Below are 26,818 nucleotides of genomic sequence, written 5' to 3' on the forward strand. Positions count from 1 at the left end.
TACAGGATGCCATCGAAAGGAGGGATTTTTTTTATATTTTATACAGTACAAAATTCGTCCGCAAGCTTATCGACTTGCAATGAGATGGTCTATAAGTACAGCCCTCAATGCTGAAGAGATCCCAAATCCTGGTATCATGGTATACACGTGTGACCTTCGGTTCACATCTCATTAAATTCCTTCCCCCTTGGTCTTCTCTCTATTTGAAATCGCTAGCCTGCAGATTTCTCGTCATCGATGGCAACTTGACCCTTAATCCGTCCAACTCCTTTGTCATAGTGACCTGGCAACCCAATCTACTCGTCTCGGTAAGACCGAAAGCCAAATCAAGCATGTCGTTCTCGTCGTCCTCGGGTTCCGGCATCGCATCGTAGTACTTGTCATCCAGAACAATGACATGACATGTCGAGCAGGCACAAGAGCCACCGCAAGCTCCTGATATCGTTGGTAAAAAAAAAAAGAGAGAGTCAGCATCCGATTGCTGTTTGCCGTCCATCTTCACCGATGCGAACGCGATCGCCAAAACTTACCCTCCATCTCAAGGTCGTGCGCTTGGGCAATGTCGAGGAGATTATCGCCCGCGGAAACTGCTAGCTTGTGCTCCATGCCATCCTTGTCTATAAACGTAACGTAGAGTCTGCGCAAGGCTTGTCAGCTTCCTACCACCGTGCAGCATGGCCTTTTAGATATAGGCAGATTCGAGCGTACTCTTCACCAGGCTTTGGCGGAGTGACATGGCCATGGGACCTGGTTGCTGTCGTGGAGAGAGATCTCTTGGCTAGGTTGAATGTTGTTGGCTGTCTAGAGAATCGCGCGGGCCGTGCAGTCGCCAAGAAGCTGCCGGAGGTGCGAGGAGCGGGTAAACGAGCTGCGGTTTGTCTGGCGGCGACTCTGCAAGCTCGTAGTGAGCTGGCGAAGACGTTGGATGCGGACATGGCGAAGTATGCAGGGACTTGCTGGTCCAAAGGACGGTCGGCTTTTCGATAACAGGGACGTCGTAGACGGGAGGTAATTTTTTTTTTTTTTTTACAGCCCTGGGCCCATGCAGCTTGCAGGTTAACGAGTGCAGCCGTTTTACAAGGCGCGGCACATTAAGCTCGTCGCTAGGGTCTTTCTGAAATGCAGCTTAGTCGAGTGAAGGGTTGAAAATAATTCGCATTGACATCACTGGCTGCATGATCCCCAAGAGTGGAGCGGGCGCGCTGTAAATCCCTAGTCATTGCGCATCGCCGGCCGAAAATTTCACGCCTTATCGCCCTTATCTCCGCCTGTAGCTGGTCGTCATCAACACCCAAACCGGTAAACACAGCCCATTATTTTCGACGCTTTTCCAAAACAGCATCCTAAAAAAATAAAGTTGAAGGAATCGTCATAACACCTTCACAACAACAACAAAAAAAAAAAAATCTCCTTTGTGCCAGGAAATACTACCGACTTTAATAATGCCACAATGAGCAGCTACAGAGAAGGAACAGTCAACCCTTACAGGCCGTACTACATCCCGCCGTCGATCGGGGAGCCGTCCGACGGCCCCGTCTCTGGGCCCGGCCCTAACCCCTTTCGCGGCGGCGGCAGCAATGCAACAGTGGCGGGAGCGCCAAAGTACGCGTCCAAGGCGCACGCCTTGTTCTCCGACATCGATTACAAGGAGTACATTTCCGAACCGTCACCATCTGCCGTGCAAACAATCAAAGATCTACTAGACGAGTCGCTATGGAAGTACTTGTCCGTGTTGATGGCCCAGCCGTTCGAGGTCTCCAAGACAATTTTGCAAGTCAGGGCACAGGATGGCTCGGCGGCGACGCCGGCGGAGACGCCAGTCGAGGAGGGGAAGCTCAAGAGGGCGCCTAGCATTTACGATCAGGTGTGTGCAGTGTTTATTTACTGATGACAAGGATTATTGTGATGCGGTGCCTCTAACATGCGCCATCCCCCCCAAAACAATAGCTTCCCGATTCCGACTCCGAAGGCGATGAGCCGTCGTACTTTACGTCTAATGTTCCGAGCACGCCTACGCCACGCCCCTACCGTCAGCGGGCAACGCCACCACTCGATTCGCCGCAAAAAGGGCCCTCGAGGACACCATCCTCGCTCTCTGCGGCGGTGGGGACCACACAGCTCATTATACGGAAGCCGGACTCGATACTCGAGGTGATGTCGCAGTTGTGGCAGAAGGAAGGGACGTGGGGCGTTTGGAAAGCATCAAACATTACCTTTGTCTACGCGGCGCTGCAGTCGCTGCTGGAGAACTGGTCACGGAGTTTGCTCAGTGCTCTGTTCAACGTCCCAGATCTTGGCGTTAGGGACGACGTTGAAAGGTTGATCGACATCGCGTCGCCGTACCCGTGGACGTCCTTCCTCGTTGCTGCGGGTGCAGCTGTTGCTACCGGGCTGATCCTGGCGCCGGTGGACTTGGTCAGGACTAGGTATGTCCGAGAAACCTTTGGAAGCCCCTTTTGCATTGCGCAGCCACTTACGTTCCATGCGCATTCAGGTTGATCCTCACCTCAGTGTCGCGCCAGCCGCGCCGCTCAATCTCTATGCTTCGCAGCCTCCCTTCATACATCTGCCCCTCTCCTCTAATAATTCCCACCATCCTTCACTCCCTCGTCCACCCCGTGCTTACTCTATCAACACCCTTGATGCTGCGCACACGCTTCGGCATCGACCGTGAAGTGTCACCCACGTCGTTCAGCCTAAGCAAATTCTGCGCATCAACAGTCGCACTCTTCGTCAAACTCCCGCTCGAGACCGTGCTGAGAAGGGGCCAAGCGTCAGTCCTCAGCAGCCCGGAGTATATCCAGGCCATCGAGTCCACAAAGGCGAAGGGTATCATTGGCACGTCTACAGCAGGACTTGACAGCATAGTGCCTTGCGGAAAGTACGACGGCGTGCTGGGGACGATGAGGCACATCGTTTACCACGAGGGCACCCGGCCCGTCCCGACAGCAGCACTGCCCGCCAAATCCAAGGCGTCCTCTAAGAAGGGCAAGACGCCCAAGTTGGTGGAGACGACGTTCGTCAAGGGCCAAGGGATGGAAGGACTTTGGAGGGGATGGAAGGTCAGCTGGTGGGGTCTCGTCGGACTCTGGACGGCTGGCGTCGTGGGCGGCGGCGGCGATGGCGAGTTCTGATATGTGTGTTACTATTCTCCACTCTTCTGTTTGATACCAGTGTTTTTCCTTGTTTGTCGGACGGTGGCATCATGAGCGGGCTGCGCTACCTTCCTGTCCTGTATGACGGTATGATATTCCCCCTCTTTCAAGCTCGTACGAGTGTGTGTATTGGAGCCAAGCTCTTTTTGTTATAATAGATTGTAACAATTATATGCTTAGTATTTGGCTTGGCATACTCGATTGTTTGTTCATGCGAGCGAGTCTATGCGCACGCAAACTCTTTTTTTTTTCTCAGTCTAGTTGGTGAGACAACAGCATGCTCGTGTTAACACTCGATCAATGATAAGATTGGAGGCGCCAGCCACAAGCTCATACATTGTTTAAGAAAAAGACAAGACGCCCAAGCTTCAGGTCGTGCCTCCGAAGAATATCAGCCATAGGGAGCGATTGAACAGGTATCAACTTGGGCTTTTTTTTTTTCTTTTTTTCTTCTTTTCTTTTTGAATAACCTTGCAAGGGGGGCTGCCCATGTGCGGTGCCGACGTGACCGTATGCAGTTGGGTTGAATTATGCCGAGAATCGATGTCCTGAAAAGCAAACAAAGCCTCTCCTAGAATCGCTTATAACCACCTCGTATCTATGCATTGAATTCTCTAACTGCAGCCATGTGAAATCAATTTTCAAAACCTGCGTCGGCTAATTGAGAACCGGATTCACGTCAGACGAGTTCTCTGCGCCAAAGGGGAATGAATAGGTGATAAAAAAAAAGAACTACAGAAAAAGGGGTCACGCTCTTGCCGGTCGTCATGGCACAACAAGCCCCCGTCGAACCTCTCGTGGCCGTGGTCCCGGCACCGGAAGTTGGGCTCAATGTCTTTACCAACGAAATGTAAGTCTCTCGATCCTTGGCATCGACCAAGGTCCCAGTTGTCATACATTTGCATAACGCATTCATTCTTTTAACTGACCCCATGCAAAACAAACCCACCAGCCCGCCATGGTCACCCGGCAAGGGCGTCCGCGGCATCTTTGGCGGCTTCCTCATCGCGCAGGCCGTCCGGGCGGCGCAGCTGAGCACGGATGCGAGCTTTGCCGCGCATGTGCTGCAGTCCATCTTTGTCAGGCCCGGCAAGGCGACGTCCCAGATCTACTACCACGTCGAGCGCGTCGCCGACGGCCGCACCTTTGCCACGCGGCTCGTGAGGACCATGCAGGACGGCGCCGTCATCTTCACCGCGACCGTCGGCCTGCAGCGCCAGGACCCCACCGGAAGCTCCGCCGCGTCGCCGTCGCCGCTGCCGTTTCGAAACCTGGAGCACGCCCTTCCGCCACCAGACATGGACGGCAAGGGGCCCGACGACATACCCGAGACGAGCAAGGACGACCTGCTCTCCATGGTGGGCTTCAAGACGTCGGCGTCGGCGCCCTTCATCGACGACCCCTTTGAGTGGCGCCACCTGCTCGACCAGCCCGGCGAGGAGACGGGACAAACCACGCTGCTGCTGCCGCCGTCTTCTTCTTCTTCTTCTCCTCCTTCTCCTCCTCCTCCTGCACCGCACAGCTTCCGGCTGCGGTCGTACGTGCGGTCGTCGCCGCTGTCGCCCGCCGCCGGGCCGGCAGAGCACCTGGCGAGCCTGGCGTTTCTGACGGACGAGTGGCTGATGGCGCTCGTGAACCTGGCGCACCCCGAGATGCTGTCGCGGCGGCCGCGCGAGCTGCTGACCATCGACCCGGCGGAGCAGGTCACCACCATACGGCCCCCTTCCATCGCCGTCCAGGCCAGCATTCACCACAACATCCTGTTCCACGACGCGAGCGTCAGGGCGGACGGGTGGCTCATCTCGGAGCGCCTGACGAGCTGGGCAGCCGAGGGGAGGGTGCTCGTCGAGCAGAGGCTCTGGAGCCTGGAGACGGGGAGGCTGGTGCTGAGCTCTTGGCAGGAGGGGCTTGTGAGGTTGAAGGGTGATTCAAAGCTGTAGTTCTTTGGTTCCCTGAGCTGATGCTTCTTCGGTATCTTGGCTATTCTAGCTCGTCTTGTTGGCTTGACGGCCGCATTCTACTGTGGTTTGGTGTCGTCTACTAGCAGGGGTAATCAGTCCTTGGGCCTATGTTGAGATGATAATAAAAGTTAAGGCCCAGCTTTTTCTTTTTCTTTTTTCTTCAACAAAACTTGCACATGTCGTGTTTGAAAAGATGCAAGTCGTGAAGTTTTCGCTGACTAGATTTACTGCTTCCCGATAGAGATGACTAGGAGTTCCATGACTGTTTCCTTGTGCAAGATATTTGAAACAGTATACACCGGTCCGTAGGGCCGCATTGAAACTCACATGAGCGACACTTTGCTGTCATAATACAGGCCACTAACCAAAACGCAATGATATTGACAAAATGCTATGCAGTGCAGAAAGTAAAAACAAGGTTAGAATTACATGAGCTTATCTGACAAAGAAGAAGCATCAACAGTAAAAAATCCACATGATCCTTCAAGCCGGTCTATTTGATCGTAACCTCGCCTGCAGGAGTCCATGTGCCAGGGTCATCCTTGTTGATATCGAATATGTGTATAGACTCGCACTTTTCGGGCACGACGTAGACCTTCAGATCCATCGACAGGGAGACGGCAGAAGTCCCAGAATCGAGACTGACACCGGGGACCGCTCTTGAAGACCTCGGAAATCTAGCTAACCACTGTGCATCGTTCCAATGCGTCAAGGTGAGACGGCCATTTGCCGGGTACCTCTGTACGATGGCGAGGTAGAGAAGCCCCATACCTTCTTTCTCGAACGATGTCGCGTATGTCAGGGGTGGATCGTCAATGGGCATGTCTGAGGGTAGAAGGGAAGTCTCTATTTTTTGACGAAAGCAAAATGTTATTAGTAGAACTTTTTTTTTTTCGCCTTGAGATTCAACGGATCTGAAACTCACTGGGACCTTGCCACGTCCAGGCCGGGTTGCGAGTTCTCTCGGTCAGTGACTTGGCACTTTGATAATATAATTTTGTGCTAGCGGCCTCGTTGGTGACGTTGGTGAATGCAAGTGCCGCCAGGGCGATACCACTGCCCGTCGTAATGCTATCAGTCACGTCATAGTGCTTTTGGCTATCCAGCTCCACGACATGTGGGTAATGAAGCCGGACCTGCTTGTTCACGTTCTCGTACGCCACAAGCAGCGTGTCGGTACACTTTTTATTCGGGCAGACGTCCCATCGAGCGGCGAGCTGAGCACGAGGCCCGGCTTGTATCGTGTACGTCGTCTTTTCCCAGCTGTCGCCCTTGACGTCCGTCGTTGCCAACTCCTGGACAGAGCCGGATGGGCTGTTATACACAATGGACAATGTGAAACTGCCGCCGCCGTTTTTTGCATCCCCGGGTCGTACGGCAGTCGCGATGGCCGTCCCTGGCGTGGCCTCAATCTTTGCAGAGCCCTTTAGCCTGCTCTTGAGGTCCACAACCTCCCATTTCTGACCCTTGGAGTCCCACGCTGAGTATTTGATTTCGCCGGGGCTGTTCTGAGGCTGCCAAAACACCATCTTATAGTCGGTCCCGTCGACTGTGTAGCTCACCGCGCTGATGCCAGACTGCTCCATAACAATTGCGTTTGCATTTTTGGGCGGTTGTATGCCGTTGTTGCCACCACTCGTACTGTTTCCTCCCCCATTATTGCTGCTACCCCCGTTGTTGCTGCTGCCGTTGTTATCACCACCCGTGCCCGTCCTTTCTGGCTGTGTGTCGTTCTTGCGCGAGGCCATCACCCCTCCCACGGCACCACCAACGATGGCACCGACGACCACGATGGTCAGAACTATGGCCAGGATGATACATGTCCTCCTCTTGATAACCACGTTGCCCTTGTTCTGCTTCTCCGCCGGGAGTACGTGGCCTGGTGCGGGCTCTGCAGCCGAAGGCGGCGGGTAATAAAGCACAGAGTTATGTGGCCCCGGCGACGTCGAGTATGGACTTGTGGCGCCGTGTTGCTGTTGATAAAAGGCTGGAGGATAGTCCTGCTTGATGTTCTGGGGACTAAGCGTCTGTGGAACAGCCTCTGGAGAGCCTTGGGGGTAATAATGGTGGCCAATTGGCGCGACCTCGGGAGCTTCATTTGTATAAGCCTGGGGCGCATCGTTTCCAGTAACCTCGGGAAGGTTGCTGTACGCCATTGGAGAGGCCGCCGTGCGAGGGTCAGATGATAACTCTGGTTGTGCCATTACAAGAGCTTTGTTGACGTGTTTGGGCGCCAGGTCTCATATAAACAACGGCTCGCCCTTTGGTCTGTGAAAAGCACACGACTCTCTCACAGCATCAGGGCTGAAGGGGGGATGGGGTAGTAGAAAGGCGCAACCATGGCCGGCTCACTGGCGAGACTGGTGAGACCGGCGACATATGAGAAAAAAGAAAGGGCTAGCAGGGGGGTGGTACAACACGTTGCCGCCAATCCCACACAGCCTTGCCATACTTGGAGTGGGCGCAAGGCCCCGTGCAGAGTGAGCATGTCAATCCCGCTGCGCCTCACCCGTGCAGCACGGCACGGGTAGACACCATTAGCAAGATTTGATGGTCTTGTGCAGCTTGTTGGAAAATAGAAAGTACTCTGCATAGTGGCCAAGAATATCATCATCCAGTTGGAGCCTCGATGACAAGTTGTGGGTTTAAGCCCGTGTTCCCTCACATCTTGCTATAGTTAGCAGTGAGGTCAAAAATCTAGGAAATCAGACAGTTTACCCAAGAGCAAGCAGAGGGGGAGAGAGATCGCTAGGCATGTCGGGTATTACGATAGGTCATCTTGCTTTGTCCCTGGCGGGAGATTCCGAGACAATGTGAACATTCAAGCCAAGAAACACCCCTGCTTACTCGCTTACCTGCATTGTACTTGCAGAGAGTTGATTTGTCTCATTGGATTGTCATTGAAGTGGTTCTGGGCCTGAAGAATGATGACAGGGTGAGGGGAACAATTTTGGCAAGGCTTAATCGAAATTACACGCTGCTCGGTGCTTTCCTTCTTGGGGACATTCGGCTCGACCATCTTTTGCAACGACTGCAAGGTACTTTCTGTATATGCGCCAATCCAACGGGCTACCGACACCATTGTGCGAATAAAATTAAAATTTCAGTTGAATATTGATCAGACTTGTGTAAAAGACAGTTTTTTTGTTATGTTCGCTTCCTGTGCAAGGTTCGAGGTCTTTGAGTTTTCACAGCAAATCGGCGAAAAATGCCCCAGCAAGCCCACTTTGACATTGACAGAAGTTGCCGTGCGCAGGCAGCACTAGGAAGGAACAAGCAGAGTTTCAAGCCTTTCTTACAAGGAAAACTCGATCGACAGGGATACCGATCCTACCCCACCGCTTGCATAGTTGCTACCCCCGCGAAGCTTACGATCATGAACAAAAGCGGCAACAACCCGTAGGTCAGCGGCCTCATTGGAGCACTGAAGTGGGAAACCCCAAAGTTCCAGCCTGTTCAGGTTCAGAGTCTGGAACCACCCACCAGCTGTGACCCAAAGACTTGGCAACCAAAAGTACCAGACACCAGAGAGGAGGGTCCGATTCGGCCCAAAGAGGCAAGCTGCTTCCGTTCATTGTGCACGTTCCTGCGAAATAAACTAATACTATCCAGCTCTCATTGACTCCCACCACATGTAATTAGGCCCCCAAAACCCTTTAGACCAAGTTCCAAGGCATTATTCACTGCTTCCTACACCCCGCACACCGCCAATCAAGGAAGACATTGCGAGTACCACTCGTTTGTGGCCCTGCAGCTTCCAGAGGTACAGCATGTTGCTCCTGCCCAGCCATTGCCACCACATTGCCCATACAAGCTGGCACAGTTGCCGCCGCCACCACCCCCACCAGGGGTTGTTGGTTGAGGGTTGGGCGGCGTGGGAGGCTGCGAGGTAGGTTGCGGGTTCGGCTGAGGGTTCGATGGGGGGTTCGGCTGGCTTCCGCCGCCGGGCGTGAAAGGCGCGCTGGTAGCTGTCGCAACCATCTTGTACTGGGAAACAGTGGTGGGCACTCCGGCCATCATTGGAGGTCCCGGAACCTGGTAGCTGATGGGCGCCTGGTACAGCTGGAACAGGATGCCTGGGTCTCTGGCGGTGTATAAGCTCGTACCCGCGACTCCCGCCGGCTGCGTCGACCCGGATCCCGTGATCTCGAGGTTGAAGCACTGCGGATAGGCCTGGGCGCCGTTTGCGTTGGGAGCGCCGTGCAGGGCGATGATCTCGTGGCGCAGGACGTAGTTGCCCGGCGCGATGCTGGCGGGGATCTGCACCACCCACGAGAAGCCGTTCTTGATCAGCTCGTCAGACGCCCAGTAACCCGGCGGTGACCCTGATATGTAGGTGCCCGCGCCGATCTTGAAGAAGCGGAGCGACGTCTTGTCGACCGTCTCGCAGTCGCCCGAGCACCGCGCGAGGTAGTCAATGACGGGTCCGTGGTGCGACTCTGGCCATGTGTCCCACTGGAGCAGGATCCTGTCGCCCGCCTTGACCCGTGCGTGGCCCTTGGCGGGCTGCGCACCGCGGTGACAGATGATGTCGGACGAACCAAAGTTGTTGGGCTCGACGAAGCCGTTGTCGGTGTTTGTGGCGGACCAGCCGACGACGGTTGGCTGCTGGGACTGCCATGGGTATTTGGTTACGTCGTACCCTGGGTACTGTACGCCCTCGACGATGATGTAGTCAACATGACCGTGGGCCAGCACTGTCCCGGCTGAGCCGAGCGCGACTAGGAGGGTTGCAGATTTCATGATGGCTTCGGTGTTCAGCCCGGTGCCAAGCGGCGGCCTCAAATTTTGTCTTGAAAGAAATTTGTAAAAGTCTTGAACGTGTCTTAAATGATCGGGGTAGGCGAGTGGGAAATATTCCTGAGAGCTACCGGATGATCCAAAAAAAAACCCCTTTTCTCTAGCTGTGGCAACGGGGGCAAAACGACTGGCTTTATAGTCCCTTCTTCATCACGAGGAACAAATGTTACCACTCGAGAACCACAGGAGGCACGCTGCAACTTCATTGAGCTATCGGCTTGGTAGTACCAAGTTCTTGAGGATTCTATTACTGCTCGGATATTATGCCCAACGGTTGTCAGATGGCATGCTACCTTGTCCATCCAAGGGCTTGGCCGGCGGCAACAAACCCGAACCAGCTGAGGGCGCCATAAAGGTAGCCATCGTGTCTACCGAGACCATCTTACGAAGCAAGGGGTTATCACGCAAGTGGAGGTCCAAGCCTCTTCACAGAGCCCGGACGAACTTGAGATTACCATGGTTATCGCGGTTGATTTGTCTTGTGGATGGAAGCTCGCTCCCGGCTCCGGCTCGGCAGTGTGCAACACGTGCAGTCAATAAAAAGAAACAAAGACATGAATTTCTCCGACGCTCTCAACCATATCGTTCGTTTTGTTGCGGGGTGCATGTGCTGGGGTGCATAAGGTCGCATCTGAGCTGTGTTGAAAGAGGAAACTTCGGCAGCTGGATCCCCGAGAAAGGCAAGCCTTGGGTGTCATCACGGTTGGAGGATATCCCTTCACAAGCCGGATAACCCAAGGACTGCTCCGGTTCTCGGTGGCTTGGACCTCTGGGCAATAAAGAGGTTTGTGCTCACTTGACAGACATTCGCCATTGATGTCCAATACTTGGTCAAGATTTTTATCACTCTGGAATTTTTGGGTGGCTGCATACTGTTGTTCTTTTCTTTGGTTCAGTCTGGGTAAGTGTGACGCTAATAAGATGACAGTCGTCTCTTGGCGGAATCAATTGGCGGAAGTTTTGGTGTGCCCTGACGACTGCAGAAGAGCCTCCAATCAATAATCTATTATTCCCGTGACAGGGCTGCAATGCAATATATTTCAACCCCAGGTTCAGTAATCTCATCGCAACCTCGACTACGTCAACAGGACTGTGTCTTGGACCGGTAGCGATCCCTCGTGTAAGCAGCATTTCGCGTCGAGCCCGGCAGTTTTTGTTTCCCGACTTTTCTTCAACCTTTCGCAGGCACGAAACGATCCCGCTTGTTTGGTCGCATCTTGGTCCATGTGTCATGCTAGCCGAGCCTATATTTAGAATGCCTGCATATTTTATTTCGTCCTAGGCTTTGTTGTTGAGGACCTCGATGCCCAAAGACGCTTTGCTCAGTGTGGCACAGTTCCCAAGTGAACAAACTTCACTCGCACCTCGCTGCTGGCAACTGGTCTGTAAATTTACGTCAAGGTTGCCGTTTTATCCCCGCCAAGGCCATCTGCCTCCTCGCTACGGCATATCAATACTCAGCCACGGAGGCGGTTTTGGGCATCTCGATGCTTCTCATCTAGCAGTATTTAGAATCGCAACTATATTTGCGCCTTATGTTGGCCAATACCTGCCTTACAAATCACAGCCATGGACAAGTACTGGAAGTCTTGTAAGAAGAATGTTTTAGTGCAATAGACTTCCCTGCTGCAAGTGTGCTTGCACAGTCAAAAACTCTTCTTGGCTCTGGTCGTTTCCTCTGCACTTTTGGGGGTCTATGTTCGCCGTGCACTGTTGCTGTATGGAAATTACCGTCCCAGTTGGTTGATGGGCCGCGAGAAACAACATGGGCTTGTTCTGATCATAGCTTGCATTGAGCAACTATTTTTGCAACCCTTCTAAGAGGCTGTACCGGAAACCTGAATCACAAATAAAGTCGAGTCGTGGTTGGCTCGTCTAAATTCCTGTATCATTTCTTTTTATGATCAGATAAATAGTGGCATATGTCATCTTGTCTATATAAGCAGCCTAGACTATATACTCTTGTATAGTAGACCCTATCTAGCATAGTGGATAAGGTAACATCCCTTGATCTCTTGAAACTCACCCGCTTCACCGCGGGCACATTGGATTCTTTTTTATTTTCTTTATTTTTTCGGAACTTGTAGAATGTTGGCAATTGAGCGGTGTCGACTTGGTTCCAATGTACTTAGCTGCCTACGCTTGACCGCTTCGTGGACAGCTTGAGCAACGAATATAGCGTCGCTGTTAGCATCTAAATCCTACAAAAAATTAGCGCACGTCAGCTCCTTCAAGTTACCATATTCGAGATTCAGGATTGCTGCGGTGTTACTTGCTTTATTTGGTTGATTCCTCACATTTTTCTGATTTATAAGCGAAAGTATTAGATCGGCCCCCCCTTTTCTTCTTTTCAAAGAGCAATGTGGAAATCTTCAAGACATTGCCAAGCAGGTAGAAGGGTAAAGAAGTCCTATTAATAATGTCTGTAGGATATCGCAGCCTCTGCTCCCCGCATGCCAAGTACCTTGGGTAAGCTTATGGTGTGCAGATATCCGGGACATCACAGGCACTATCGTGAGTGGCTCTTGAATTGCATGCATGAGTCTACGCCAAGTTTATCGTTTAGATGGGCCGGAATTTACGCCTTAAATGTGCGGGCGTTCGAACCGTCTATTACGTGACCGGAGTGCCTAAACACAGCTGCGTGCATAGCTGCCTGCGTACAAGTATATCAGGAGATGCCTCAAGAGTAAACCACACCAGCCACCTATCGAGTAGATCAGACCGATACTAATACGAGTCAAACGCGACATACACACACACTCCAAAACACCAGCTTTGTCATGACTTCTCCCAAGTTCTTCACCTACTCTGGCTTCGGCCAAAAGCTCAGCGATGACGCCAACTATTCGCAATCAGTTCGGATCGGTAACGAGATCAAGACGTCTGGACAGGGTAAGAAGCGCACCGGAATTGTAGTTCTCCAGCCCACGTCTTTGCCAGAGAGCAAGGCACCAACGGGAAACTGACGTCTCTTCAACCTCTCCCAGGCGGCTGGGACACCCAGACGGGCAAGATCAGTGAAAAGTACGAGGAGGAGCTTGACCAGGCCTTTACGAACCTGGACGTGGCCCTCAAAGACGCCGGCGGCAAGGGACTCGAGCAGGTCTACAAGGTCAACATGTACTTGACGCTTGAGATGACGGAGGAGGTGTTTGGGCAGACCGCGGCCGTCATAAAGAACCGTTTCCCCAACCACCGGCCGCTTTTGACGGTGGTTGGGGTCACGACATTGGCGTTCCCGGAGATGCATGTCGAGATTGAGGTTTCGGCATATGATCCTCAATAAGATAAAGCTGCCCAATTTCTTTTCTTTTCTTTTTTTTTTTTTTTTTTCTCTTTTTTTTTCTTTGAGCGTTTGAGGGTAAATTGAGCTATCAGGAATAATCCTCAATCCTCACTCACTAGGGACCAGCTACCAGCTAGGCGTATCAACTAGTATGTAAATGAAAAAGCCGGAACCTTGGTCCTTTCTGAGGGAAAAGGAACAATTATAGGCAGCCCTCTCCAGGACGCCAGAGAAAGGTTGACATGTGCGTTTAGGCAATGACCACAATATATTGATCCCCGGCAAGTCTCGTTATACGAGTGATGGCAGTCATCAGCAATCTGCGCAAAGTGTGCCAGGCGTTGAGTAACGATATGGTATGTAGTAGTGTCTTTCGATTGTTTGTCAATATTGAATGTCAAATATCTCGACAGTCTCTGTCTAAATCGCGATGGCTGCTATAGACAAAGCAGGATATACCCCAGGCGAACGGGGCTAGACAGAAAACCCCCCCAGGGACGTCGAACGACAGCGGGACACTTCCTTTCGCTCTGGTACCCGTCACAGTGGATAACAAATAATTCACCAACCCTTAGCCCTTTATCTAAAGCCGATGTTAACATCAATGTCACGAAATGTTATCCTGCCTGTTTTCGGTACAGGAACAAGTAGTTGGGCACGTTCCAGAGCCGACTGTATACCTACTATTGCACTAGACAACACAGCCAAAAGACGAAAGCTCCCGTCAATGACTAATGCCAGTGACTTCGGTAAATATAGCCTGCAACACCTACCTAGTGTACGTGGCCCATATCAAGCTTTCATCCCCACGCTTCAACTCCACCACGGTGGTCCTCCGGAGCGGGTCAAGCAGCTACGAGACCGCCTCCGTAATCTTAAGCCCCGAATCCTAGGGAGGCCCACATCGGAGCACAAAAAATCCTTATCCTTCAAGCGTGTGTGGTTTAATGGTAAAATCCATCGTTGCCATCCTCAGGATAACTACTCGATGGGCTCCCGGTTCGATTCCGGGCACACGCAGAGTAAGCGTACGCCGTTCGGCACCAGCTTTTTGTTTGGCGTTTTGTCGACTGTTTGGTTGGATCGCTGAGCTCCCGCCTGTGAAATTGGTTGAGATGCGCTTAGTTGGGCTTGGGGGTATTGTGGTAAGAAAGGGAGGTCGCGTGATGATCTAAAAGCTCAAGCCGTGTATATTAATAACTGCTGGGCCAAACAGCTGCTTTGTCGACCATAGACATTGTACAGCCAATTCTGCTAAAGATGTGTTAGCTGCGCTTGGTCAAACACCTCAATCATCAGAGAAGCGATTCTAGGTCGTGTTGACATCGGAATTCTTGGGGATAACAAAACCTACTTACCTAATTAAGATAAATTGAGCCCCACTCATTCATTAAGCGCGCCTTCTACATAGCGGGCCAAAGCTCTTCGTACAACAGATGCTTTTGTGCCTTGGTAGCTGCCTAACTGTGCCAATATAGAGGCTATGTTCACTACTACATATCCACAAACGAATGTCTCGGTTTGTCTGGGAAAATCCACAAAAGGCCAGACCAGTTAGGCTTTTATGCCTGCCTTAGGTGGGTCAATACGTGTTGCTAACAAAGCCAAGTCGCAACCCGGCAGCGTTAGGATTATGCTGGCTTTGGCTTTTTTCGGATGAGGCCTGCTCCAAGCACATTGATCTCAGGCTGGCTGGCGGCCGTTTTGAGAACACTAGTTGGAGGTGGTTCATTATCCTTGTTCTTTTTCCTTACCAAGCCAGCCCCAAGAACATTGACCTTGGGACCCTGCTCTGTGTCTTTGTCGGCCGTGCCCGTCTCCGATCTCTTCCTCTTAATCAGACCCGAGATGTTGCTGACTGCAGGTTCACTGGTTGAATTCGAGGATGACAAGGGCAGAGGCCGTGTGCCCACCACATCAAGACCCCAAGCCATCCCAAGACCAACCTCGTTGATCCACCGCCGGGTGCTGCCCGTCGCTAGCTCCAGGTTGGCAAAATCTAGGCGGAGCAGAAGCTCAAGTGAGCTCTTGTAGCCGTCCTCCTTGACAAGACGTCGTCCTCTGCCTTCGGGTGGCCAGTAGTAGTAAGGGGTTGTGATGGGGCGGTCCACCAGATAGTTACGTTGCGCAGTTTTGATACGCGGTTCACGTGCGATGATGGGCCCTGTCAGTTTCTTTTGTTTGGTTTTCTTCTTCTTGGCTTTTTCCTTCGTTGCGGAGGACGTATCCGGCGCCTTGGAAGTCCCAAAAAGTTTTTCCGGGCTCTTCTGAGGGGTTCTGAGAGCTAGGGTCTGCTTGTTGGTCTTTCGTAGCGGTGTAGAAGGCGCTGCCGGGTATGAAGAAGCATCAAACGATGCCGCCGGTGTGATCATGGCCGAGTCTTCTAGTTGGGAGGAAGGTGCCGAGACGATCTGACGTTTGTTTGGTTCATGCGGATCCATGACCAGCCAGATGAATCCCGTGAGTGCGCCCATAGAGCACTCTTGTCGAAATGCCATCAGTTCCCAAAACTGGTCCAGGCTGTGTACACTCTTCCACTGGCCGTTGCGACCCTTGCCATCGTCCGCCTCGAGGTCCAGCTCATCACGGAAACGGGATTTTGGGTCGTCAGGGTAATGTGCTATCAGGCATCGCGGTGGAACCCAGTCGTACTCTTGAGTGTAGTGTGAGATTTTTTCAAGTGGGTGACCAAGCACCCAGTTGGGGTTTACTGTATTGCCAGCTCCTGTTTTGGGGATGAATGCCCTCGTTTCGTATTGATCCAGGCCCGGCACGAGGAGGTAGCCCTTGACAGCTCTCCAAGAATCTAACATGGTGTTATTGGCATTGGCATCTAGGAGCGGCGTGAGCACCCTGCACCACCACTTGACGAGACCTCGATCGGTCAAAACATGTTTTCCTTTATACTCAACACTCCCTGGAAACAGATATTGGCCTTGTGCGCGTGCAAACAAGCTCACAATGGACTGTATCCCTTTTCGCCTACGCTGACGTACTAGGTACGTAATGAAGGCGGAGCTGACTTCCCTAATTGGGGACGGGGTTCCCTTAGGAAGGTTCAAGAGGTGCAAATACCCGGTCGAGTCGGCCTTGGATACAAAGAAGGTACTTGTGTATGCAGTAGTGTAAATGAGGATCTCCAGCGCCAGTACCAGGACTTCCCTGTCTGCCGGTACTTCCTTGTCGGCAGAGTTCGAGCAATCATCACTTGACGCATTGAATGGAACAAGGATCGAGATGGCGAGGAAATGACTTTCGCAATATGTCCTATCCGGCCGAGCATTAGGGGGTGGAGCGAAGAGGGCTTCGGTTCGGGTCGGCGGTGTTGATAGGTGATAAGCTCGGAATTTTTGACCTTCCGGAAGAACTGAAGAGAGACTTTCAAGAAGCTTTGCGCTGCTCTGGTGAGACTCGGAGCCAGTCCCAGCTGTCTTGGCCGGTGTTGCAGCCATGGTAGCCATAGTTGTTGTCATTAGCAGCGTCAAGTAGCAAGTTGCGGCAGATTGACCAAAAGAGTATCCAAGACGAATCTAGGTGGGCCTTTAACAGGGAACCAACATGATCACTGGGCTCCAAACAAGTGACATGAAATCAAGTCCATTTATGCGTGACGACGTTGAGTAAGATGCGGACTCATGCAATGGATTGCTGCATAGTCTAAGCTTCAGCTGTGGAAGCTCGGTCCTCAACAAACACCGCGATAATTAATACCGATACATCGGACGCGTACAGCACCATCCCTACAGCATTCGAATGGGGCGCGGGGTAGCTAGGAAGTATTTGATTGGTCAACTAAAGCTTGGGTATCGTCAAAACACGTGACTTGGCGATTCAATGCCGGGCAGTCGTTGGCTGCCTTGCTTGTGCCAGCGCGAAAAAAAGTTGGGAACTGTAGGTACTTCGTTTGCAAGCTCCGTGACAGCACCGCTCCCGGCACAAGATCATCCGCCGGCCACTGCATCCATCAACCTTCAACCATGGCCTTCAACTCAGCCAGGTGTGGGCTCTCGACCTCAACTCGGGTGCTACGACAATGCAGCGCACCTTCGTTGTCACGGTCCTTCTCCCAGTCGCTGGCTCGACAGGTCACCGCAGCCACTGAAGCCGCCGATCGGCAGCCCGTCAATTCGAACCTCCCAAGATGGGCCAAGACTCCAGAGAGGATGAAGTCCAGCATCCCGCTAGGAGAGATGAGGAACCCTTCCAACCGTCAAGTCTTCAAGGTCAACGAATCTCAGGAGAAGCTCGACCGGTTCTACAACAACTTCCTAGGAAGGGATGGCGAGCTCATGCTTGGCGATGAAGCAAAGTGGTTGTCTGTTACGCATAAGAGCTTTGATCAAGGAAGGAGAGGCTTCAACGCAAGGCTTGCAAACTATGGTATGCGCTAAGGAGCCGCACATCTCGACGCTTTGGTGGCCTGTGCTAACCGTTGGCATTCGCGACGTTGTACAGGAAAACAAATTCTCAGGATGGAAATAACACAGATGATACTTGCATCCCCGCCAGTTCAAAGAGCTGAACCAAGCACGGAAGATGGCGTCGAGACCCGTAAACCTTTCGAGCACCCAGCCCTTGCCCGGGTCGATAACTTGGCACACATCAGTCATCGCGATATTATAGACGAGGTCAAGCTTGCGCGGCTGGGTACGGAATATGGCCTTCACGAGGTCGTCAGGTGGCAGCCCAAACAGGTAAGACATGGTCGCATGACACCACTGTCCCTGGGTAGGTGACAGCACCAAATGCTAATCGTGCTTGGTAAACAGGTTTCTAGCATGGACTCCTCCGGTCTGCACAACGTCTTGAAAACCAGCATGTACGCGATAATAGGCGCCATTTCCCTGCAACATGGTGGCGAGGTGGCCCGTCGAGTATGCAGGGAGAGGGTGCTTAAGAAGATTAAGTGAAATTAGGCTGCAACCTGTCGCAGCAACAACTGTATAACGTGTACAAATAGGGCGGCCATCGGAATATTAGACCATATACATCAATACCCATTACTGCGGAGAACTGTTTTCGTGAGACAGCTATTTCGTGGTTTTTGTGGTTAAGGGGAGGAACATGAGATCCATGATGCGAATCTCCCTACCCTTGGAGCCGACAGCTACCCATCTGCCGTGAGGGATCGTTAGCAAGACGTCTCTTGTGACGTGTAGGAATCACAGCTAACAAATGCAAATGGCAGTTGTAAGATGAAATGACTAACCTGTTGTCGGCCCCCTTGAGCTGATTTCCAGCCCCCATTTCCCACGCCCGGAAGAAGTCCTTGTCGGAACAATCCTCCAGGCTACAGCGCCCGCCAGACCAATCATCAGGAGGCATGTTTTCCGAATACATGAACAACACCAGCTCGTGAAGGTGCCGGAAAACAGTCACTGCATACATGGCGAGGCAGGACACGCCGCCTCGGTGGACAAAACAGGACGCGCTCATGGCGAGCCGCTTTAACCCTCGCGGATCCTCGTGCCTGATGCAGTCGAGAAGCTCCTTTAGGAGCTTGAGATCCAAACCGCCGAGCAGTGCGACCGTGTCTCGCGTCGGATCCAGGTACAGCACGTGACGGTGGCTGTGGACCGAGTCTCCGGGGATCCAGGCCTGAGGGATGCGGAAGCCGCCCTGCGGGGTCTCGCGCCGGCGCGGCGGAACGGCCAGCGGCAGCGCGACCGTGTAGCGTTCCAGGGCGACCTCGCGCGACTCGACGCACACCGACAGGGCGGTCGGGTTGGTGGACCGGGAGTGCCACTTGAGGTGGCCGCCGTGCCGGAAGTCGTCGGCGTAGTGCCCGCGGCGCGTGTGCAGCTCCACGACGCGCGTCTCGAGCGACTGCTGCCAGATTTTCACCCGGAGCTCCGCCGGGAGCTTGCCGAACATGTGGAATGCGGGCTCGTTTTCAAGGGCGGAACCCATGGGCGCGGTGCTGGGTGAGCTTTCTGGTTCGGCTTTCGTCTCCGCATTCGTGTCTTTGGGGAATATCAAGGCCAGCCGGAGTCGTTCCAGATCTTTGTTCAATTCCTGGAGGCGTTCTAGTTCCGGCTCGAGTGACAGAGAGTCTGTCGAATTGCGGTTTTCCATTCGCGATGGCCGTAACTATTCTGAATGATAGGTTTTTACTAGCATTTCAGGGTGGCTTGTGTCTCATGTTTATTCCTGGATCTCGTTGACTAGCTTTAGACATGTCGATTTCGTTTTAGAAAAGGGCGTCCAAAGGGCGTGCTGAATGCCTCGGTCTTGTCTTACCAGAGGTGGCGGCCACCTTGAAGATCTGCAACCCCGCTCTTCTGCGCTTACAAAAAGTCGGTGCAACTTTCTTACTGGCATCGCCAAGCGAGCGGATTGACGTTCAGGGTTTTCTCGATAAGAGGCAAAGATTAAAGGTTCTTGAGTTCACGAGCTGGTATTGGTTGTTTGTGAAAATCAGAATACAGTACTATACTACACAACGTGCTCTTTACGCAAGATACTTGAGAATCTTGGCCTTGATTCTCCCTATCAATGTCGAATTCTTGGCAGTGCCTCCATCCATCTTGAGGTCCTCGCTTTCGCTATCCTCTTTTTGGTCCCGGATTTTGATCTCAGCCTTGTCTTTGCTCGGCTCAGTATCAATCTGTTGGTCTTCTCGCTTGCTCTCTTTAGGCTCCACTTCCTCGTTTTCTGTGGAAGGAGGAATAATCGCCCACTTATCAATGGGGCCCGCCTTGGTCTCGACCTCATTCATACGAACCAGCATCTCATCAAGCCAAGTGCCTGCTGGAATGTCGCCAAAATTTAGTTCGTCAACCTGCGCTCGGAGTTCGCCTATTCTCTTCTTCCAGAACTGCCACCTTTCAAGCCCGAACATTTCGATCTCCGGGCAGAGTAATCCGCCAGATTTGGTGCGCTGTAGCCACTTGAGGGTCTCGGTGCTCCAACCTCGGGACTCTTCTACACCGGCATTTTCCCTAAGGTAGTCGAACAAAGTATTGGCGGAGCGCATGATGTGTTCGTGTGTGACGAACAGTCTGGATTTTGCGACCTCGGGATAACCTTCCAGGAAAGGGTTTTCCAACAAGAGTATCATGTACTGCATAGCAAAGTCAGGAAGGGGGTATGCTCCATTTTCGGTAATGCGTGCGAAAAAGGTTTCCATGCTCATCCATTGCGCGATGTCTTGAGCGCTTGGCGGTTCGCCTCCCGGTTTCAATCTCCAGGCAGGGTCTGACGGACTCAACACTGGTCAGTTCCCGATTGCCAGATAAGGATGGTGTTATTACTTGCCTCCAAAAAAGTCATGAACTGGTATATGAAAGTCTGGAAGGCAATCCCAGGTTTCAGAACCGTCCTTTCGATGCTCGCCAAGCACAGGACCACCGTGCTCTTTGAAGTTGAGCAAGACCTCGGCGAGAACGTCATAAATCTCATGGACCGGGGGCAGGGCCCATAATAAACCAAACATGACCATCCAGATGCGCCACGGCATTTCCTCAGCTTTGCCGTCCGGTGCATTGGATACAAGCAGCCGTAGCTTGTCTGCAATTTGAGCAGCCTTTGTTGAGCCATCCTCGGTAGACTGAAGCGATGCCCTGAAGATGTCGTGGATTTCTGTGGCGGGATCGTCAGGGACAGTGTCTCTCAGTGCAGTGAGCCATTTTTCATCAGTTTCGGTCATGATGATGGTGCAAATGGGAATTGGTTCCGACCCAAGAAGGCCGAATTTATTGTGTGAGTGCAGGTGATGCTAATGCGAATGAGCCCAAAGAAATCAAAAAAAAGTCGCAACTAGAAGGATGGCTCTCGTTGAGCTTATATGGAGAGGGTGCCAGACGGATGAGGAGGACGGGTTGATAATGAGGGTGAGTCAAAAGTTATTGCGCATGTTGCTCCTCTTCACGTGTAATACTTGCCTGTCTTATCTTGGCTGCTGCATTTCACTGCAAGAGTTCTTCAATTAGCCGCCCTTGGTTACAGGCCTCGCACCAACAATCAGCCTTGTTTCAACATGAGGCCCCCTCGCGGTCACGGCGGCTAGCTACCATGCCTGCTCGCAGTCACAATTTGCCCTTTGTTCATTATGCCCCGCATGGCACATAAACAGGCCAACACTGCCCGGAAAGGGCATATTGATTCACCATGACAGTCAATCGTGGCCAATCAAATATACCCCGGCGCTTAAAACACCTGCTCTGTCCTTAAGCGCCGCTACAAAAAAAAAAAAAAAAAAAAAAAAAAAAAACATGTTTCCGTGAATATGCTGGCCGTGAAAGCTGGTCGCATTTGGCGTTGGTATACTCACTTGAGGCATATTCACTAGCCGCCGTTGCGAGAGACGGATTGACTTGCATCTGCTAAGCGCCAAAGCAGGCCTCACCTCCATACCACAAGCCTAGGTACTATTCTGAGCCTGAGGAAAGCAAACGTTTACGCGCAGAGGGTAGGTAGATTATCTTGGCTTGTACAAAATACCGCTTCTTCTCGTAGGCCTGCGCATCTCATCAGGACATTCACTTTGTGATATAAGGACATGATGTTGCACGGCTTTGAATTCCCAGACTACCATTCAATATCCTTCTTTTTACAAGTCACCTTCACTTCTTCCTTTTTAAGTTGCATTTCACGACACTGCTGGTCGATGCACAAATAGCTGTGCTATATCCCCCCTCTCTGTCTTTCGATTCTACCTGTAAATCCATCCCTGTTTTTTTTCTAGACACACACCAGAACACAATGGGGTGCTCTTCCAGCAAGACGGTTCACGAAGACGTATCTCACCCCACCGCGTCAGGCGAACCAAGTGAGGACATACTACTCTCAGCCGAATACGTTGTTGAACCACCACCAGCACGCAAAGCCGGCCCTCGCACGCAGTTTACACCCGATCAATATCCTGCCAAGGTGCCCAAACTCGAAACCAGGCCCACAAACTCATCATATGTTTGTGATACCCCAACATGCCAGGTGTTGCCGTACGGCGGCTTGATGCTTACATGATTCTCTTGTTCAGTATCCCACTCTTTTTGTCGTACCGCCGCGTTGCAACAAATTTATACGCGCCAGTGATGCCGATGCACAGATGGCGGGTGTCATGCCAGCTTTTCAAAAACAGACGAGGGACGAACCTTACCCGAGCCCATACAAGAACCTGGGAAATCAAGTGGACGTGCCGTTTCCTCCAGATGGGCTGCATTACAGCCATGTCCCAATTTATGCGGCACGTCAGACGCCTTATGTCTTGAACGAGGCTCCCGGATCGGTCCGCGCTATCTACAACGAGAATGACCCCAAAAACTATGTCCTGGTCCAGCACGACAAGAGCAAAAAAGTAGCGCCCCAGCCTGGGCAGAGACCAACCCAGGCTCCTTTCACTCTTCTACCTCGAGTCCACAGACTTGAGGCTTAGACAGGGCAGTCAATTGGGTCTTGGGCCATTCGTATTAATAAGGATCATTGGAAGGCTGGGATTCATTACTGTAGAATGTAGGAAAGACTTGCATATCCAGCATTAGAAGGAAACTTATTCATAGGGCTTGAATGTGAACAGCTTCAGAGGATGTGTAGCTTAATTGCTGTTGTTTGAGAACCCGACGGTACAAGTGGGCAATACAAGTCTACGCTTTCATTACTGACATCGTGTGCAATATTGGGAACACCCGAGACTATTGGAGCTATTATTATGAACACAACGATCAAGCTTCTGAGAGACCAACCGACTGGGTTGACAAAACAGAAGGATATTCCATAGAGTGTCAGCTAAGGTCCCAGACATTTTTAGGAACTGTAGAGTTCTTGAAATTATCCCTTGCCTGGAAATAATCTGATAGAATCTGATCATAACCATGCCTCGTAGGTGGTGGAGCAACCTTTTCCGTTTATTACCTGTCTGGGGCACCCAAGTATGCCTAGATAGTGGAGGGTAGGTAGGAGCAGCCCCAGGCTTTCACTCAGGGCAGGAACCAAAACAAACGCACATAACCCGTAGTAAAGAAAGCTTCCCGCAGTATTGGTGTCCGTTTCTCACCCTAACTTACCAGACTGAGGTCAGTTTGGGAAAGATTCGTGACCTAGTTCCTACCTCTCTCACTTGGAATGAGCCCAATTTGACTTGTGAGGCTATCCATTTCTTCACATCCACTTCACCTTTGACCTCTGTGAAATCTTCTCCATTATTTGACAAACTTGATGTACAAAATCAAAATCCGGCGCTGCTCGTAACATTCTAACGCACATCTTGTTATCAGCAATTCCCTACCAGTCACCAAGTCTTCACCCACATAGCCATCACCATCCCCCACCGCAATGGACGAGTTCCCGTTCTACGGCAAAACCTGCGACGGTCGTGATCGCGTAGGCGACTGGAGCATGTTTCTGGTGCCGGAGCACGAGCGACAGATTGCGTACCGCGAAAAGCGGCGGGTCCCAGACCAGCAGGACTTTGAGCGGCGATTCCAGCAGGAGAACCAGCGCATCACGTACGGGCACGTCGACTACAAGGGCTACTTCATCTCGGTCGAGCGGACCATCCGGGACCCCGCAGCCAAGAAGATGCCGACTGGAAAATACGACCTCATCGTCGAGCGTCGCACCGAGGACGGCATCATTGGTAAAGCCGTCTCGGTCTGCGCCATGGTCGACCTCTGGGCAGCCGCCGGCGTGCCCATGTGGCACATCAACCAGCTGATACGCGGCGAGGCCGTCACAGACTTTGGTGAGCCCACGAACCGTGCTCCCTTTGGACCGCCTCCTACCGAGAAGGCTCCCGAGAGCGACGCCTCTAAGAAGAGGCCCATGACCAACTTGGCCGACCTCGGCCGGCCCATCATGATCAAGTCTCTCCTGCTTCGAGCTCGCGCGGACAGGGCCAACTCCAACAAGCCCTCGACCATCCCGCCCAAGGAGGATGTGGAAACGCTGATCTCGAATTTTATTCCCGATGGCGGCCCGATGGCGCGCCGTGTAACCAGAAGACGCTCGAACTGAAGCGGACCGAAGATATTCTTTTATTGTGAATTCGAACTTGGATGATACAGCTGCTTCGCAGCTGCTTCGGCCCGGACCGCCAAAGTGTGTAGGACGTACGAACACAGGTTAGCTCCTTTTCTACAGTCAGTTCTAGGGCTTGTCTGACCTTTGCTTTCTGACAGCTTTCGTAGCTTTCTTTATGAACATGATGACTAGGTTATCCTGGCAATGGAAATTCACAGTAAAGTGTCATTCAGCAACCTCAAGGGCCTATATGGTAGGAACTGCTAGGAAATTACCCAGATCTTACCGTGATAGTCAGCATCCTGCAATAGATGCTAACGATATATTTATGGATTTAGGTCCAGACTGAATTATCAAATCTCAGCAACCGTTTCCATAGTAGCAGCGTTTCATTAGGTCAACTTGTGAAAGTATTTTTTCATACTATGCAGCTCTCGGAACAGCTCTTTTGTTCATTTTGTATGCCGACTGGGCACATGTATAACATCAAGAAATGAGGCGTGGTATTAGTACCAGTTCAAAGCGAGGTCAACAAACCAGTTGGGGGCTCTCGATACTGCCCAGAGCCAAATGTCAGTTGAGAAGTATGGAACGAGTGTATCAATGAGATGGAAGTCTTGAGCACCAATAACAAGTTGACTAAAACATGTTACTTTGTAACTGACGGAGGCTGACTTCCCACCTCTATTTCCGAATACATGCCCCAGTAGCCTCAATGCTGAATGAAGTCGTCCCGACATAGGTTTGATGCGTGCCAGTCCCATCCGTCACCATAGGAAAATCCGCAGCTGGCATCAGCCTCGAGCCACCCCTCGAACACCCATCCAAGTGGACATCGGTCAGGACCAGGCGGTAGCTGCCGAGCGCCGAGATGCTCTGAAACTGAAATAACACCGCCGTGTCACTGCACGAGAACGGCGAGGTGGTCGCCGGGAATGTGGTGCCTGCGGACACGCTCCCGGTGCAGATGACTGTGGCCGTGTTGGGGAACTCGACGACGATGAAAGCCCAGCTGTTTTTCGTTTGGGTTTATAAATTGTTGGTGTAAGCACTGTGCCCCCATAACTTCTCAGGAGGTGACCATCCGTAATACGAGAGATTGCAGACCACATACCGGCAGCCCCCACTGGCCTGGCAGCTGGCAGCGAAACCGGTAATGTCGAAGCGTTGCACGGGCTGGACTTGACGCTGCTCCAGGGGAGAGGCCGCGGCCGTGGAGGCGAGGGCAGATACAAAGATGGAGAAACGCTTCATCTCGACGTGACTGGACGGGATCGATCTTGGTTCAGAGCCAACAACTCGTTTCCTGCAGGTGCCAGAAGGGCTGAGAAACGCACAGGTTCTGTGGCAAGGCCGGTCTGTTATAGCTTGTTGACAAACTAGCTCTTGCTTCTTGTCTTTCTCAGTTGCTCCCTATTGGAATGTCTTTTCTTTTGACAAGTCCCATTCCGAACACGGGCATAAATATACATATCAAATTGTTAGTGCGTTTTCGTGGCACAGCTCACCGTCGACTGGTCTGGTCTGGAACTCTCACGCCCCCTCGTTTCGACTTGATATGTCTGTTTTTGGCAGAAAAGAGGCCATGCGGTGGACCGGTGAGCGGTTCCTTCACCGAAACAACGGTAAGGGTCAGCCTGTGCCACCGGAAGCTCAGGTCTGGCACCTTTTGGCTTCATGGAGCCGCGAGAATGGCACTCAGTCTTCGACAACCTAGTTCCCAAGTCTATTTAGCATTCCAGATTCTAATTAGACTTGTCTTGGTTATTATAGGTATTTTGGTATCAGACTACAATGAAGTACTTTCGTAGGTCAGTATGCACTACTCTTTTGAATTCCGCAAGATTCTTTTCAGTTGTTCTGCACTTGGTAGCTATAAACAAACTAATTGTGACAGCAATATACAGGGGAATATCCAATCGTGCTCATTAACCAACGGCAGGACAAGAATGACCCAGGAAGCTCGTCGAGGCCCTCACTTATGAGAAGATCTCCCGCATAAAATCAACGTCTTGTTGGCGCTGCAACACAACCCCTCAATCATCCCACCGTATCTTCATGCTCATCGGCGCCTGCGAAAAGGCGCTCTCGTCGGCGTTGACATAGGTCCTGAGCCCCGACCACTGCGGCTTCTCCGCGGTCGTCCTGCCCACTTGGCCGTGCCACTGGCTCGCAGGGAGCGACTTAAAAACGCCGCGCCCGCCCTCGGCCCTCCGCAGCCCGTCGAGCCGCAGCAGCACCTTGAGGATGGCCGTCATGGTGACGCGCACGACGTTCTCGCCGGCGCACCGGTGCGGCCCCAGGCCGAAGAAGGTGTACGAGTCCAGGGGGCGGTCGAGCCTGACGTTTTCCGGGTCCGGGAAGGCGGTCGCATCGTGCGCGGCCGTCGTCAGGTCCACCAGCACAATCGAGCCCCTGGGCAGCTTGACCGTCCGTGTGGTCTCTGCCTGCTCGGGGTTCGGGATGGGCCGGAGGAAGGTCGGGTCCTTGGGGTCCGGCAGGCACGGGACGTTGTCTTGGATTGTTTGGTCCGCGGCTACGAATCGGGGCACGGCCGTCGTGCTGCGGAGGCGGGCGCCTTCAAAGAGACTGTGATAACAGGCAAGGTCAGTCGGGCCTGGCAGATGTTCCCGGGTTCCAGTCAGCTTCTGACG

At 52.3% G+C, this 26,818-nt stretch overlaps 11 protein-coding genes across 11 annotated transcripts in view; 5 read left to right on the forward strand and 6 right to left on the reverse strand.

The window, feature by feature from the left end:
• Positions 1-199: 199 nt before the first annotated feature.
• On the reverse strand, positions 200-935 carry PpBr36_02791 (uncharacterized protein; the record flags this gene model as incomplete). The annotated part of the gene is made up of 3 exons (XM_029889968.1): positions 200-435; positions 531-637; positions 709-935. 3 exons carry the CDS (start codon positions 933-935, stop codon positions 200-202), a joined length of 570 nt encoding a protein of 189 aa, XP_029753160.1.
• A 515-nt stretch (positions 936-1,450) lies between these two features.
• PpBr36_02792 (uncharacterized protein) lies at positions 1,451-3,134 on the forward strand (the record flags this gene model as incomplete). The annotated part of the gene is made up of 3 exons (XM_029889969.1): positions 1,451-1,864; positions 1,948-2,426; positions 2,495-3,134. 3 exons carry the CDS (start codon positions 1,451-1,453, stop codon positions 3,132-3,134), a joined length of 1,533 nt encoding a protein of 510 aa, XP_029753161.1.
• Positions 3,135-3,922: 788 nt separating this feature from the next.
• PpBr36_02793 (uncharacterized protein) lies at positions 3,923-5,095 on the forward strand (the record flags this gene model as incomplete). The annotated part of the gene is made up of 2 exons (XM_029889970.1): positions 3,923-4,005; positions 4,108-5,095. The coding sequence occupies 2 exons, from the start codon at positions 3,923-3,925 to the stop codon at positions 5,093-5,095; spliced, it is 1,071 nt and encodes a 356-aa protein (XP_029753162.1).
• A 514-nt stretch (positions 5,096-5,609) lies between these two features.
• On the reverse strand, positions 5,610-7,320 carry PpBr36_02794 (uncharacterized protein; the record flags this gene model as incomplete). Its single annotated transcript, XM_029889971.1, has 2 exons — positions 5,610-5,962; positions 6,042-7,320. The coding sequence occupies 2 exons, from the start codon at positions 7,318-7,320 to the stop codon at positions 5,610-5,612; spliced, it is 1,632 nt and encodes a 543-aa protein (XP_029753155.1).
• Positions 7,321-8,827: 1,507 nt separating this feature from the next.
• On the reverse strand, positions 8,828-9,859 carry PpBr36_02795 (uncharacterized protein; the record flags this gene model as incomplete). Its single annotated transcript, XM_029889972.1, has 1 exon — positions 8,828-9,859. One exon carries the CDS (start codon positions 9,857-9,859, stop codon positions 8,828-8,830), a length of 1,032 nt encoding a protein of 343 aa, XP_029753156.1.
• Positions 9,860-12,335: 2,476 nt separating this feature from the next.
• Positions 12,336-13,205, forward strand: PpBr36_02796 (uncharacterized protein; the record flags this gene model as incomplete). The annotated part of the gene is made up of 4 exons (XM_029889973.1): positions 12,336-12,385; positions 12,569-12,582; positions 12,635-12,811; positions 12,907-13,205. 4 exons carry the CDS (start codon positions 12,336-12,338, stop codon positions 13,203-13,205), a joined length of 540 nt encoding a protein of 179 aa, XP_029753157.1.
• Positions 13,206-14,836: 1,631 nt separating this feature from the next.
• On the reverse strand, positions 14,837-16,678 carry PpBr36_02797 (uncharacterized protein; the record flags this gene model as incomplete). The annotated part of the gene is made up of 1 exon (XM_029889974.1): positions 14,837-16,678. The coding sequence occupies one exon, from the start codon at positions 16,676-16,678 to the stop codon at positions 14,837-14,839; it is 1,842 nt and encodes a 613-aa protein (XP_029753158.1).
• A 504-nt stretch (positions 16,679-17,182) lies between these two features.
• PpBr36_02798 (uncharacterized protein) lies at positions 17,183-18,115 on the forward strand (the record flags this gene model as incomplete). The annotated part of the gene is made up of 3 exons (XM_029889975.1): positions 17,183-17,585; positions 17,661-17,899; positions 17,975-18,115. The coding sequence occupies 3 exons, from the start codon at positions 17,183-17,185 to the stop codon at positions 18,113-18,115; spliced, it is 783 nt and encodes a 260-aa protein (XP_029753153.1).
• A 120-nt stretch (positions 18,116-18,235) lies between these two features.
• On the reverse strand, positions 18,236-20,853 carry PpBr36_02799 (uncharacterized protein; the record flags this gene model as incomplete). Its single annotated transcript, XM_029889976.1, has 5 exons — positions 18,236-18,320; positions 18,415-19,295; positions 19,446-19,491; positions 19,661-20,402; positions 20,523-20,853. 5 exons carry the CDS (start codon positions 20,851-20,853, stop codon positions 18,236-18,238), a joined length of 2,085 nt encoding a protein of 694 aa, XP_029753154.1.
• Positions 20,854-23,477: 2,624 nt separating this feature from the next.
• On the forward strand, positions 23,478-24,158 carry PpBr36_02800 (uncharacterized protein; the record flags this gene model as incomplete). Its single annotated transcript, XM_029889977.1, has 1 exon — positions 23,478-24,158. The coding sequence occupies one exon, from the start codon at positions 23,478-23,480 to the stop codon at positions 24,156-24,158; it is 681 nt and encodes a 226-aa protein (XP_029752902.1).
• Positions 24,159-24,848: 690 nt separating this feature from the next.
• Positions 24,849-26,818, reverse strand: part of PpBr36_02801 (uncharacterized protein) — a gene marked incomplete at both ends in the record, with an annotated part of 5,166 nt that continues 3,196 nt past the window's right edge. The window contains 3 exons of the mRNA XM_029889978.1: positions 24,849-25,176; positions 25,279-25,428; positions 26,214-26,753. Coding sequence (XP_029752903.1) covers positions 24,849-25,176; positions 25,279-25,428; positions 26,214-26,753 — 1,018 coding nt within the window. The remainder of the gene's footprint in view (positions 25,177-25,278; positions 25,429-26,213; positions 26,754-26,818) is intronic.

This window comes from Pyricularia pennisetigena, chromosome 3, assembly GCF_004337985.1.
Source record: "Pyricularia pennisetigena strain Br36 chromosome 3, whole genome shotgun sequence".
Lineage (NCBI taxonomy): Eukaryota > Fungi > Ascomycota > Sordariomycetes > Magnaporthales > Pyriculariaceae > Pyricularia > Pyricularia pennisetigena.